The sequence below is a fragment of the Nannospalax galili genome, unplaced genomic scaffold, assembly GCF_000622305.1.
Source record: "Nannospalax galili isolate Female #2095 unplaced genomic scaffold, S.galili_v1.0 scaffold456, whole genome shotgun sequence".
Taxonomy (NCBI): domain Eukaryota; kingdom Metazoa; phylum Chordata; class Mammalia; order Rodentia; family Spalacidae; genus Nannospalax; species Nannospalax galili.
Genome location: NW_008337055.1, coordinates 678,430 through 691,963, shown reverse-complemented (window position 1 = coordinate 691,963; position 13,534 = coordinate 678,430). Strand labels below are relative to the sequence as shown.

Genomic DNA, 13,534 nt, shown 5'->3' with positions numbered 1-13,534 from the left:
GTTAGGGAAAATATAGTGTGGAGGCAGCAGCCAAAGCTTCAGCTGATAGGTGCTCATAGTATGCTTTATTTACATGTAGTAGGGGGATCCTATCATCTGGCTATAGGGCAATGCCTAATTATCATATAGAAAAACCTGGGGGCAGTTTTTACTCCAGGTAACTATGCCAAAGGTCATGTTCCAAATAAGGTCAGGCATCCGTGCTTGGAGGCACTTTCCAGGTAAGTCAGGCAGGAAGCCCCTGCTGAGAAAGGAGCTGACCTTAACAGCAGGGTTCTGCAACGGAAATTAACACCATCAACAGTGCGAATAGTGCAATGCAGCATAGTGTCTGGTGAACACTCGAGGACACATCCTGGTATTTGAGATGATTACAGTGTGACACGGTTCATTTTGTTGTCGGCCTAATGGGTTAATAAACACCCAGAGAGGAGGACAATGATGTAGGCCTTTAATCCCACTAGTTGGGATGGGCTGATCTCTGTGAGATCAAGGCCAGCCTGGTCTACATAGAGTTCCAGGGTAGCTGGGGCTACAGGGAGACCCTGTCCCAAAACAAAAGCAACCTCCACCCCAAATAAACACCTAGAGCATTCGTGAGGCTCTGGGTATGTCTGTAAGGTTGTTTCTGGAGATATTTAACTACAGAGGGAAAACGCACTCTGGATGTATAAGGGATCATCCCATGTGCTAGTCTTGGCCTCAACAAAAAGGGGAAAAGCAAGCCTAGCCTTCCTCTGCCTCCTGGCCAGTGCCAGTGAGCAGGCCGCTCCCAACACCATGCCTTCCTGCAGGGTGGACTGTGTTCTTGTGAGCCGTGAGCCAAGATAAAGCCCTTATGTTGCTTGCTGTCAGGCATTTGGTCACAGTGATGAGAAAACTGACACACAGTATTTATTAATAATTCTGATTCTTAAAGCAGCGTTTAGCAAAGCATTATGCATGCCTGAAATGATTTTAGGGACTCGTCTGAGTGAACGAACATGTTAGAAACATGGCCAAGCGTCCTGCCTGCGTCTGTCCGTCAATGTGCGCCACATTTCCACATTCTCAACCATAATTATGGCATTCAAAAGCCTCTAGGCAAAGAATATTCTAGGTTGTTTGGTATTTGCTTTTTGTTGTTGTTGTCGTCGTTGTTTGTTTGGGACTTTGGTTTGGTTTTTGTTGTTGTTTTGAGATTGGGTTTTTCTGCATAGCCTTGGCTGGGCTAAAACTTACAGCACATGGCTATGGAGCCTGGGCTGGCCTTGACCTTGCTGGAGAGCATAAGAAGCGGATTGGTTGCTGGAGATCACGCCACGGGAGGAGGCGGGGGAAAGCAGGCTCTTGTGCACGCCCCTTATGGGTGTGGCAGGATGTTTACTTTTAAGAAGGTCCGGATACCGGCGCCATCTTGTAATGGCAGCGGAGGCTGTGGCTCTCCACACATGGCTATGGAGCCTGGGCTGGCCTTGACCTGGGGACCCTCCTGTTTCAGCCTCCTGGGTGTTGAGATTAGAGGCAACCCTTACTTGTCAGAGGAAAGTTTTACCATGACTCATTGGCTGAAAAATTGGAACTGCCCTAAAATCATTTGGTAACTGTTACTTATCTAATGCTGCCAAGAATTTACCACTAATTTAATGACTTCAAATAACCCATATATCTCATCTCACAGTTTTTGTGAGTCAGGACCCTGGGGATAGTCTTGGTGGGCCTTTTGTTTAAGGCCTCATAAGGCTGCAGTTAAGGTGTTGGCCTGGGTGTGTTCCCGGCCAGAGGCTAGTCCATGTAGACTCTATTTCTACTTTCATTGCTGGTAGATTTCAGCCCCTGCTGGTTTTAGGGCTTAGGCCCGGCTTCCTGTGTCTTGCTAGCTGGAGCCTGCCCTCAGCTCCGTACATATGGGCTCCAGACATGGTCAATTATTTCTTGAAAATGCACTGAGAGAGATTCTGGGGCATCTGCTCAGCAAGACAGAGTCTTGAACACTTAAATGTGGCCGTAGAAGTGACAGCCTGCCACTGGTGCCAGGTTTTGTTCATCCCAGTGATTCTCAGGCCCTGACCCCACTTAGAGGGAGGGAATTCATAGGTGTGAACACCAATAGGGAGAGCCTGTAGCTGGCCACAGCTCAGTCCATCTGCAACAGTAGTCAAGGCTGAAGTGTACTGATGTGAGACTATTTGAAGCTGAGGTAAGGAACCCGTGTTCTGATGTTGCTAGATTCCACAGATGTCATAATAACACCTATTTACCCAGGGCCTGCAGCATCAGAACACCACTGCCCTATAGCTCCCTAAATGATTGTTTATAATTGATCATTTTTGCCCATGCAACGGGTTTCAAATGACAATTATGGAGTTAAATTTCTGGAGTTTCACTAGTGAAGTTGATCCCTGCCCTCGCCCCTACCCCAACCTTCCTGTATGGCCTTTAGCCCTTCAAGGCTTCTGTGATTCCTGTAGATTCAGGATGTTTCCATGAGTTCTTTCCTTATGGATCCTGAAAGCCTGCTGTAGCCAGTATTTTCTGGTTTTTTTCAATGGCTGGCTATGCTTTCATTCTGGGTTTTGGTTTGCATAGTTTCAGAATTTAGGTAGATAATTTTCCTTGAAAGTCTGTAAATTTTGTTTCCAAAATGCTCAGTCACCTGTGGGCAGTGAATTTTATCTATCAGTGAGTTAGGTGGAGTCAATGATAGTGTCAATATATGTTGGGGACCCCTGCTGTCTAAGGTAGCAGTCTCTACATATCCGGATAGCCACAAGCTGGCTCGGCGTTCATAAGCAGAGACTCCCTTTCTCAGCTGGGCGCCTTCCTACTCTCTTCCTGACTCACCTTTTGAAGTGCCCGTTACAGATACATGTCCTCCGGCATGAAACTTCCAGGTTTTTCCTGTGTGATAATCAGGCGATGTCTGGCAGCCTGGTGGAAGCCCACCACCACATGTAAATGGGGCATCCTACAAAGCACCTATCAACTAAGGCTTTTGCCACTGCCTCCACACTATAAATATCCTGGTTTCCCTTAATTAATCGGAGCTGAATCACTAAGACCTGGAGCCGAGCTGAGTCACTGAATAAAGGAGCTGTACCACGGAGTCTGACTGAGCTGAGTTCTGTGTCTTACTGCCTACGATTCAGTCTCTCCAGAGGGGGCTGTCCCTTTGTAAACAACGACTCGCGAAGACCCTGCTTTCGCCGTTCCGCACCTCCCCTCGTGACCCGGTGGCCGACGGATCTCGAACTTAGAGGGAGTGCCCGCAAGATTGGAATGGAACACACCTGGAAGCGCAGTGACCAGTAGAGTCGCCAGCATCCAGTAGCCGCGGAGACCCTCAGCAACGCGGCGCGTGGGACCCGCCCCAGCGGCGTGCGAGAGACAGGCGCCAGCCAGCAGCTGGTGCTCCGCGAAACCTGCGCGCCCATAAATATATAAGAAAAAATTTCATTGTCATATATAATATGAACAGAGTGTATTGATATAACATATATTATGTATCATAAATAACATAAATAACTTGACCTGGAATAGTAAATGCTAATTTTTATGTTATTTAATATATACATACAAGGCATAAAACATACGTTGTATTATAACATGTGGTATCATATGTAATATAGACGTACATAATTATGTGTAAAACTGGATTTACTATTTATAGCGTTTGTATAGGATTTTTTTCCAGTATTATATGTAGTTATGAACATGGACAGGAAGGGTTCCTTTCTGTCCCACAGTGTCACAATTCCTGAAATTCTGCATTTGAAAACAGCTTTGGGCAGGACAGTAGCTAGATTAACTCCATATAGTTCTGATGCTTGGCATGTCTAAGTGACCCTCAGTGCTGGTGATAAAGTTGAAGGCACTGAAGGTATTATGTACCATGCCCAGGAATTTACTGAGTGTGAGGCAGACACTAACTCACTCTCACTCAATTCTCCTCACCACCATCTACATTAAACACGATTATTTCCACTTTTTAGGTATATAGCTAAAGTTTCATAGCAAGGGAGAAATCATGCCAATATCTGAACACGGATTATTTTTGAAAAGTATTATAGCTCCAGATCCTCAAAGACTATTTGGTTGTTTTTTTGTCTTTGTGTTTTTTTTTTTGTTGTTGTTGTTGTTTTTTAGTCAGTGTTGCTCTGGACCCCAGTACAGCCCACCATAATCAAGACAGACAATCAGCCCACCAAGACAAGGCAGACAATCACAGAAACCACAGTCTGTGAGTGCCTTGCGATGCTGCCTCTTGCAGTGGTCTTTCAGGAAGCACTTGCCGCAATGTGTCTTATTTGTTAAAATAGCTAAGACTGTACTGGCATTAGCATATTACCGGAAAGTTACCCTACATTTGCCCCCAAATATCTGCTTCTTTGTAAAGGGGCACATATACTTCTGTATTGGAAAGCTCATATCCACCAATATGATTACTGCCAAGGGATGGCATGAAAAATCCTGTAAATACCTGTATGTGTTAGATTTAGGAGGGCAGAAAAAGGAAGGAGCTTAGAGTTTAGAAATAAGAGTCAGAGCCAGACCTGCAACAGGGAAGGAATGTGCTCCCCTGATTGATTCAGGAAGCTCAGCAAAGGGCTGGCAGCTCTTCTGCTCCAAGAATGATTATCTGCACTCTGAAGGGGGAGCAGGCTGGTTTTATATAGGAACTTTCCTGCACACAGCTGCAAGAGTTAACTCCGTGCCAGGGTCTGGTGTCCTTGAAGGTCTATTTTCTCAGACAGGAGGGTGAGTTATCTATAGCACTAAAGGAGACAGGTGGGCTCCACAAACAGTCTCTCTCTCAGTTCAGGGAGTGACCAGTTGATAAGGCTTGAGCAAGGCCAGGCTGCCAAGTTAGGGCCAGTTAGACACTTTAAGGGATTTACAGCTTTCCCTAATGAGGCTTGTGGCTCTTCTGCAATTCACATATTCCATCAGTGTGCATTTCTGGTCGGACCCTCAGTTTCTCTGGTGCAGGTAGCCCAGTCTGAGGCCCTTGAATAATTAAAAATAACTTCCTCTGAATTCTGAGTATGGTGTCTTGGGTAAGTTTCTGTAAGGATACTTTGAACAATGTTGAACTGAGCGAACGTTCACTAAATGTGCATTGAAATGATTGACAGAAAACCCACAACTACTACACATGGTCAGCTTCGGTGAAAACAAAATGATAGTGACAATTATCTATTTTCTCTCTCTCCCTCTTGTAGGTTCAGAGCTTTGATTTTTCAGTATTTCTTGGGGGATGATGGGGGGGCCCCCACTTTGTTTGATGTCTGTCACACATCTCTGTGTGTGAGGGAGGACGGAACCCTGCTGGTGTCTTCCAACTCCGTAGAAGGATGAGAAACCAAAATGGCCACTGTTCTTGCTGTTGCTTTTATTTTTCTTTCCTTCGGGACACCAGAGTCATCGTTTTGTATATAAGAGCATATGTATGTAGACCCCTATATTTCAAACAAGTAGACCTCAATAAATTAAAATACCCCTTTCGAAATTTGAAATATCAGATGACTCAAGACACTGTACAGCTCCTATGTCCAGAGGAAGAATCGTAAGGTGACTAACTACTGGTTGTTCCTGTTCATAGGGACAGGACTGGAAATGCACTGTGGTTACCCTTTTTGTCCACCTCAAAGCCACGCAGTCTTGGGTTGAATCAGGAGTCCTTAATTAGCTGGCTGTAAGAGAGGGGGCTAATGCCCTAAAGAACTCTCAACCCTGAGGAGTAGCAGGACAGGGTTTGTAAAGCTTAAAAAAAAAACACAGTTACATCATGCCAGGGGCAAAGCCAGTAACCATAGTTACATCAGATCACCATAGTTACACTAGACCAGGGGCAGGTCAATTAACAAAGAGGTTTTCAGTTAGGAAAAAGTTTTGGTTAGGATGGGAGGGAGGATGTGCTACCTGGATGTACTATCTGGCTACCTGGCTGGCTGTAGTGGGAATTGGCTGGGCACAGGGTAAAGCAACAGTCAGCTAGAGCTTTGCGATTTCAGCAGGAGCTTACTATGAATACCCTTTAAAAAATTATTATTTTACATGTATGAGTATATTGCTTGCATGTGTGTAAGTGTACCCATGATGTACAATGCCTATGGAGGTCAGAAAAAGATGATGGATTACTCTGGAACTGGAGTTACACGCAAGTGGGGATAGGGGGTGGTTAGTGCCGTGTGGGTGCTGCGAATCAAACCTGAGTCCTCTGCAAGAGTGGCCAGTGCTCTTAACCAGAGTCATCTCTTCAGTACCAACACAGTTTTAAAAAAAAAATTATTATTTTTATTTTATGTATATGAGTGTATTTCCTGCATGTATGTGAGTGCACCTGTGTCATGCAATTCCACAGAGGTCAGAAGAGGGCTTTGTATTCCCCTGGAACCAGAGTTATGGACAGTTGTTAGCTGCCATGTGGGTGCTGGGAATCGAACCCAGGTCCTCTGCAAGAGTAGTCAGTGCTCTTAATTGCTGAGCCATCTCTCTGGCCCCCAACACAACTTTTAATATTGATGCTTTCTTTGAACAAGTCAGGGAGTTCATCCCCAGGTGATGTGACCCTGATTGATAGGTCAGACCCTGAATTGTATGGGTCCATTAATGATAGTAAGTGGAGGTTAAAATACTCTTTTCACCTTTCTGTGGGCTAGCCAGCTCGCTGTCCACTTCTGATTATCTCAGCCGGGTGGGGATGAACACAAACCCCTTCCTCCTGTCTCCATTTCCTCCAGTGGTGTTTTGGAGCAGTGTGGGGTTCCTGCTGAGGACAGGAAAAAAGGTATTATAACAGAATTGATGAACTTTCACTAAATCATAGAACGATCAGAAAACATGTTCATATATAGGACTTTCTGGACCATATGATTGCCTGCTCATTCTCTCTCCCTGTCTCCCCAAACTAAGTAGCTAAGGATTATCTTGAACACCTGATCCTCCTGCCTCCACCTCCCAAGTGCTGGGACTACAGCTGTGCGCCACCGTGCCCACCTAAAATAACACCACTGCCTAACAATCCCACAGGCATTTGAACCCTGTCTTTCCCTCAGACGTCAGCTGCCTTACCATTGAGTGATTTCATCTCACACAGTGTCTCTTCTGAGTCTTGGAGGTGGCCAAGGCTCTATGATCATTGCCTCTAGGCCACAGTACTAGACTGGAGTCAGTACCCCAGCTTGGGGAGAGAGGGAACCAGTTGCCTTCTTCCCTATGGGCTGGCTCAGCAGTGGGGTCCAAACATCCCCACAGGCCTGCAACTCAGAAGCCACTCTGAGCTGCAAGGCAACTTAAGCTACTGTTTTCCACAGTCACTCACAATTTAAGACAACAGGTTCAGGTTCTGCAAGGACATGGTAGGGAGTTTACTTCCCCTAAGTAAAGAAGTTGGTCAGTGGATAGAGATGGAAACGATGTTAACCAAAATAAAAGTCTCGGAGAGATACTGCGTGTTTTCTTGTATGTTGGAACTAGATTTGGATTTGGATGTGTTGGAGGAGGTGATCAGAAAGGAAAAATCTTGAGGGAGAGGAAAAGAGAAAATGATCCCTCAGGCAGGAAAGCTTTAGGTGGGTTGCTTGGGGGGAGGGATGAAAGGGACCAGCAAGAGGAGCCTGGGGAGGATGGGAGAACGAATGAATTAAAACAGTGAATTATTGACATGTATGTAAGGGCTATAATGAAACCCATCCTTTTGCTAGCTTAAATAAATAAAATAAAAAGATGTTTGCCATGTTTCGTTCTCATGTGAGACTTCACAACTGAATTCCAGCTATTAATGAGATGGGCTCTTGCACCATCAGGGCTCCAGGTGGTCGATGGAGAGTCCTGGGGGAGTGGGGATGGGAACCCCTACCCTGCAGACCCCAGTCCGCAGCAAGGCTTCATTTCTGGAGCTTCTGATTGGCCTGCTCCTCCAGCAGCTGCTTCTCCAGGCTCTGAGGTCTACGGGGAACTGAGGCAGGGGCAGTGCCCAGGTGATGGAGGTATAAACCAGAGTCCAGCTGTGGTGATGGCTGGCCCTGCAGCTGGTCTGCACCTAAAACAATGCTGTGAAAGACTTTAAGTGGAACCGCTCCTCAATGCATCGCTCCACACGTGTAACGGAACTATGCAGACTCAACCAGTCCCTTTATTTCTTTCTGATTCTTTTTCATATTTATTTTTATTTTATGTGTACAAGTGTATTGCGTGCATGTGTGTAAGTAAGTGCAGCCATGTCACGCAATACCCAAGAAGGTCAGAAGAGGGTGTAGGATCCCCTCTGGAGTTAAGGATAGTTGTTAGTGTCATGTGGGTACTGGGAATCGAACCCAGGTCCTCTGCAAAAGCAGCCAGTGCTCTTAATTGCTGAGTCATCTCTCCAGCCTATGTTTCTGATTTTTTTGAAATATGATTTTATTGTATTTTTAATTGTGTGTCTGTGTGTCTGTCTCTGTCTGTGCATGTGAGTATGGGTGTCTGTAGGGCAGTGTATCCTCCGAAGCTGGAGGTGGTTGTGAGCTGCCAAGATGTGGGTGCAGGAAACCAAACCTGGGTCCTCTGTAAGAGCAGGAAGCACTGAACCACTAAGCCATCTCTCCAGACCTTTAAAGTTTTTTGACTTCTTTATGTCACGAGCTATGGGCAAGTTCCCAGAGGAGACTGACATGTTGCTTCAGATATTTAAAGAAATGGAAAGTGGTAGGTGATAGAGAGAAGCTGTCTTTGTTCCCGCCAAGGCAGCCCGCTTCTACAGACCCATGCATCCCCTCGGAGCCTGTTTGCCTTAAAAAGATGTGTAAAGCTGCACTTGGAGGTGCAGGGTACATGCAATCCCAGCTACTCCAGAGCTGGGGGCAACAGGATCCCATGTTCCAGTGCTGCCTGAGCTGCAGAGTGAGTTCAAGACCAGTCTAAGCAGTTTAGCAGATCCCGTCTCAAAATCAATATAGACACAGATGTGGCTTTCTTTGCAGTATAGTAAATAACAAATACTAAAAGATAATAAAGATGAATAAGGAGATGGGGCTCTATCTCCATGGCGAGTGCTTGCTTGATGTGCACCAGGCTCTGGGTTCAATCCCTGGTATTGTAAAGAAAAAAGTTTCCCAAAGGTTAGAATCCATATCAATCATTTAAGTAAATTTTTTAAAATAATTTTTTAGGGGCTGGAGAAATGGATCACTGGTTAAGAGCACTGACTGCTCTTGCTAAGGACATGGGTTCAGTTCCCAGCAACAATTTAGCAGCTAATAACTGTCCAGTTCCAGGGGATCCAATGCCCTCTTTGGGCCTGGTACTCTTACGTACATGCAGGCAAATAACTCCTCACATAAAATAAAAATAAGCAAATAAAAGCTGGATGTAGTGTTGCCCTTTAATTCCAGCACTCAGGAGGCAGAGGCAGGCAGAAGGCCTGTGAGTTCAAGGCCATCTGGGTCTACAGGAAGACCCTGCCTCAAAAAGACCAAAACAAAACAAAACAAAACCAAAAACCCCCACCAAAACCAAAAATAGGTGAATAAAATAGAAACCCATAATGCTAAAGACTCAAATGTATAGCTCCACTCCCCAGGGACTGTTCTTGTCAAGGCCATGCTGTCAAACCAGGAAACCACCCTCACATGTCCACCCCTTTGGTCCAACAGCAGCTTTTGACACAGGTGGGTCCTTATTAGACTGGCAGTCTCGCAGACTAACAACAGCGTTGTGATTTCCACCACTGCACGAAGCTTCTCCCTCAGAGACAGCTCAGAAAAGCAAGTTTCAGTCTCTACGTTTAGTCTTTCAGCCACATGGTATTTGAGGGCCTAACATTTAAAAAAAACACTGAATTAAAACTGTATCAACATATGAATGAAAGCTAGAAATCATTAAAAAAAAATTGAGAATAAAAAGAAACTAAAAATGCATACATTAATAATGGGCATGGCACGGTGGCATATCCCTTTAATCCCAGCACTCAGGAGGTAGAGGCAGGCAGAGTTCTGTGAGTCTGAGGCCAGCCTGGTCCTTTAGACTAGCAGACCACACAGAAGGTAGCAGAAGTTTCTACGCCTGGGGAATGGAAGTATGAAGTGTTCTTGGGATGTCAAGACCTACTGAAGTGTAAAATATACCCTATAGTGACCATTAGTCACACCATATTTAGCAAGGTAACTAAAAACTGCTTAGTGCTTATCAAAGATTAACTGATGAATAGACTATGTGGTTTCACCCAAGGCATTTTTGGTAACAAAACAAAGACCACAACCCTCCATCCATCCCTTATGCTGTTTTACTGTTTTATTTTTATTTATTTTATTTTATTTATTTTTGAGACAAGCTCTCCTGACTAGGCTGACCTGGAACTCGGCTAACCTGGAACTCAGGATCCTCTTGCCTCTGCCTCCCCTGTGTTTGGCCTGTGCAAGACTTGATTTTCTAAAGGGTTTGTTGAAAGGAAAAAGTAAGATGTTTAAATGGGTATATTGTTTTCGTCAGTCAGCAACTAAGTGGAAAACAACCATTCACATATAAGGCCAAATGCATGGGGGGAGGGGGAGGGGAGAATGAATTCAGGGCAGCAAGATACCAGGACTGGTTCATGTGCCTGCTATTAAACCTGAAGACCCAAATTCAGTCCCCTGGAAAAAAGTCCTACTAGATGCCCCTTTCCCTCCAGCGTGTGACACCCCCCCCCATAAAGAAACGTTGCTAAAATAAATGACCCCCCCAAACTGAACTAAAAAATATGAATGCTAGTTTGGGGGAGGGGCAAGATAGGACATCTGTACCATGGATTTCAGAGGATGCAGTGGGGAGACAGAAATAACCTAGAAAATACTAAAAAATACTAAATACTAAAAAATTCTAATACAAAAAACAAATACTGAAAGAACTTATGTGCAGCTGTGCTGGCCCACTGAGAAGCACTTGGGAGGCTGAGGTGTATCGGTTCAAACCTTGCAAAAGCTAAATAAAGGCGGCCTGTGAAACCCTCCAGTAGCGAATGAGGTTGATCACCAGGACCACAAATCCTGTAAGCTAAACATCAGTCCACGCCAAGAAACTACTTTCCAAGCATTTAACCTTCCTGCAAGTTTGAGCGCCAGTATTGTATTGCAACTAAACTTATCAGCTGTGGACCACGCCCTCCAAGCCTAACCCACACCCAAATTATAAACAGCTGCGCAAGACCCACAGGGCACCAGCCCCACTTCACGGAGGGCAGCTCCACCCTTCGGACTCGGAGCTTTCCATCCTAAGCCTGTTGCGGTAGCCTTGCAAGCATAACCATATGCGCTAAGCGCAGGCCTAACCAAGCGATAACCGAGTGCACCATCCCAGATCTAGCCCCGATTGCCCCAGAATGCTTCGCCACGTGACTGCGCACAGCAAGCCCGTGTCCAGCCCTTTCTCAGACTTGTGTAGGTGGCTCTGAAAAGAGCCGTTGGGTCACTGAAGAGAAGCCTCCAACTGTTCACTTCTTCTTGGGCGCCGCCTTCTTGGGCTTCGCAGCCGTCTTGGGCTTGGTCACCTTGGCCTTCGCCGCCTTGGGCTTCACAGCCTTCGGCTTGGCGGGGCTCTTGGCCACCTTCTTGGCCTTCACCACCTTGGGCTTCTTGGGGCTCTTGGCGGCCTTCTTGGAGACAGCGGGCTTCTTAGGCTTCTTGGGAGTCTTGACAGCCTTCTTGGCCGAGGCCCCCGCAGTCTTCTTGGGCTTTTTGGCAGCGCTGGGGGTCTTGGCCTTGGCCGACACCTTGCTGGTGGTCGGCTTGGCCTCCGCCTTCTTGTTGAGCTTGAAGGAGCCGGCGGCACCGGTGCCCTTGGTCTGCACCAGGGTGCCCTTGCTCACCAGGCTCTTGAGCCCCAGCTTGATGCGGCTGTTGTTCTTCTCCACGTCGTAGCCCGCGGCCGCCAGCGCCTTCTTGAGCGCGGCCAGGGACACGCCGCTGCGCTCCTTGGAGGTGGAGACGGCGTGGACGATGAGCTCGGACACCGAGGGGCCCGCGGGCTTCTTCTTAGTGGCCGCCTTGGCGGGCTTCTTAGGCTTCTTTACGGCCGCGGGCTTCTCGGGAGCAGCGGACGTGGGCTGAGCGACAGGCGGAGTCTCAGACATGTTGGATGGAAAAGCTGAACAAACAACCAACAAGGCGAAGAGCAGGAGAACGACGCAAGCCCAGCACAGCCTATTTATAGAGCGGGGCCGTGCTGTGATTGGTGCACGTGAGTGCCCGCCCCACGCGAAGCCCCGCCCCTAGGTCCTGAAGCCCCGCCCCTCGGACTTGTGCGCTCCCGGTCCCAGAATGCAGCTGCCATTGCCCGGCTCCTCCTCTCCTTGAGCGCAGTTTATATGGGGTTAGGATTTCAAACACAGCAGGGTGACGCGGTGCTTTCCTGCAGGTATCCCCCAAACCAGCTGGGTTTGTGACGGGGTGAATGGCTAAGTCAGAACCCCTTAGATGTTCCTTGCAGCTTATCAGGGAAATAAGTACTAGGTTGCTCTGGTTCTGGATGGAAAGCGAAGCTGCAGACCTTGTTTGCAAACGCAGAACTGGTTCCTGCAGCACTGAATATCTTTGTAAGTCACTTTTCAGGTGTTAGTCAAAGAATGAAATGTGAAGGGTTCCAGAATTTATTAACCGCAGATAACATCGCCACTGTGTGTCCGCTCCGTCCCCTCTTGCAACACTAGAGCCTGTCAGAGGTGCTAAATAAATGCTAGGTGGAGGAAAATTTCCCACATTGTCACGAGTTTAGAGTTTACATCCACTTTCTTAAGAAAATATAAGGTGATACCCGTGGCCTAACACTTAAGAGCAATCTCCCTTTAACCGTGCCTATAAGCACCGGCGTAGTTAATGATTGCAGATTCGGTCAAAAGCTTTAAAACGCTACTGAACTCCAGAATCCTATTGCTCTGGAAAGCCATGGAGAGCCACGACGGCTCATTCCCGCGCGTGTGATTTTCAAGTAAGTCCGCAACAGCCTTAGAAAACAAATTTTGCCTCATTTCTTTTAAAGAGAATACGAAATAAGTAAAGGTGTTAGCTCCTATCTGCCCATCTTGTTAAAATTTTTCATGTGTCGAGTAATTTCTGACCAAGAATGTTGAAATAGATTTACGCATTTATAGTTGAAGGATAATCGATTATAAAATATAAGAATATAAACTAACCAAACGCAGCTTCTTAATGCAGAAATATTTAGAATGGCTTGACCTGAATTGTTTGTACTACTTTATCCAATGGATGGTCCTGGCCTTTGTTTTTGGTAAGGCTATAGAAAAAAAAAAAAAAAAAAATGGAGCTGCTGCATGCAAATGAGGAGTTGTAGATACGCTTTCTTGTTGGCTACTTAGGAAAACAGAGTTAGCCAATCAAAACTAGAGTTTGGGCCAGCATCGCTGCAGAGCCACAATCTACATTTCAAGAAGGAGATTGCTCGTCCGCACTTACAGATGGTTCTTTTCCCGCTGGTCTCCCGCTGGTTTGGGGCGTTTCCTGCCTGCTTCCCAAGGGCGGCATCGGTCCCGCAGAAGGGCGCAGAGGTACCGGACAGGGGCTGAGCAGCCGCCATGGGCTAC

General features: G+C 46.5%; 2 protein-coding genes and 1 long non-coding RNA gene across 4 annotated transcripts in view; 1 reads left to right on the top strand and 2 right to left on the bottom strand.

Moving 5' to 3' along the window:
- LOC103733126 (histone H2B type 1-A) overlaps positions 1 to 13,534 on the top strand; it is a 352,787-nt gene that overhangs the window by 179,885 nt on the left and 159,368 nt on the right. The window lies entirely within an intron of this gene.
- LOC115070161 lies at positions 5,354 to 13,493 on the bottom strand. Its single transcript, XR_003849364.1, has 3 exons — positions 13,407 to 13,493; positions 6,627 to 6,748; positions 5,354 to 5,438 (listed from the first exon to the last, which is right to left on the bottom strand). It is a non-coding gene; the product is annotated as an uncharacterized LOC115070161 (long non-coding RNA).
- On the bottom strand, positions 11,145 to 12,097 carry LOC103733120 (histone H1.1). Its single transcript, XM_008831889.3, has one exon. It carries the CDS (start codon positions 12,065 to 12,067, stop codon positions 11,429 to 11,431), a length of 639 nt encoding a protein of 212 aa, XP_008830111.1. The 5' UTR covers positions 12,068 to 12,097; the 3' UTR covers positions 11,145 to 11,428.

Bases quoted from the DNA above. Each gene is read 5' to 3' on its own strand.
- LOC103733120 (XM_008831889.3), bottom strand. From the start codon at position 12,067: ATGTCTGAGACTCCGCCTGTCGCTCAGCCCACGTCCGCTGCTCCCGAG.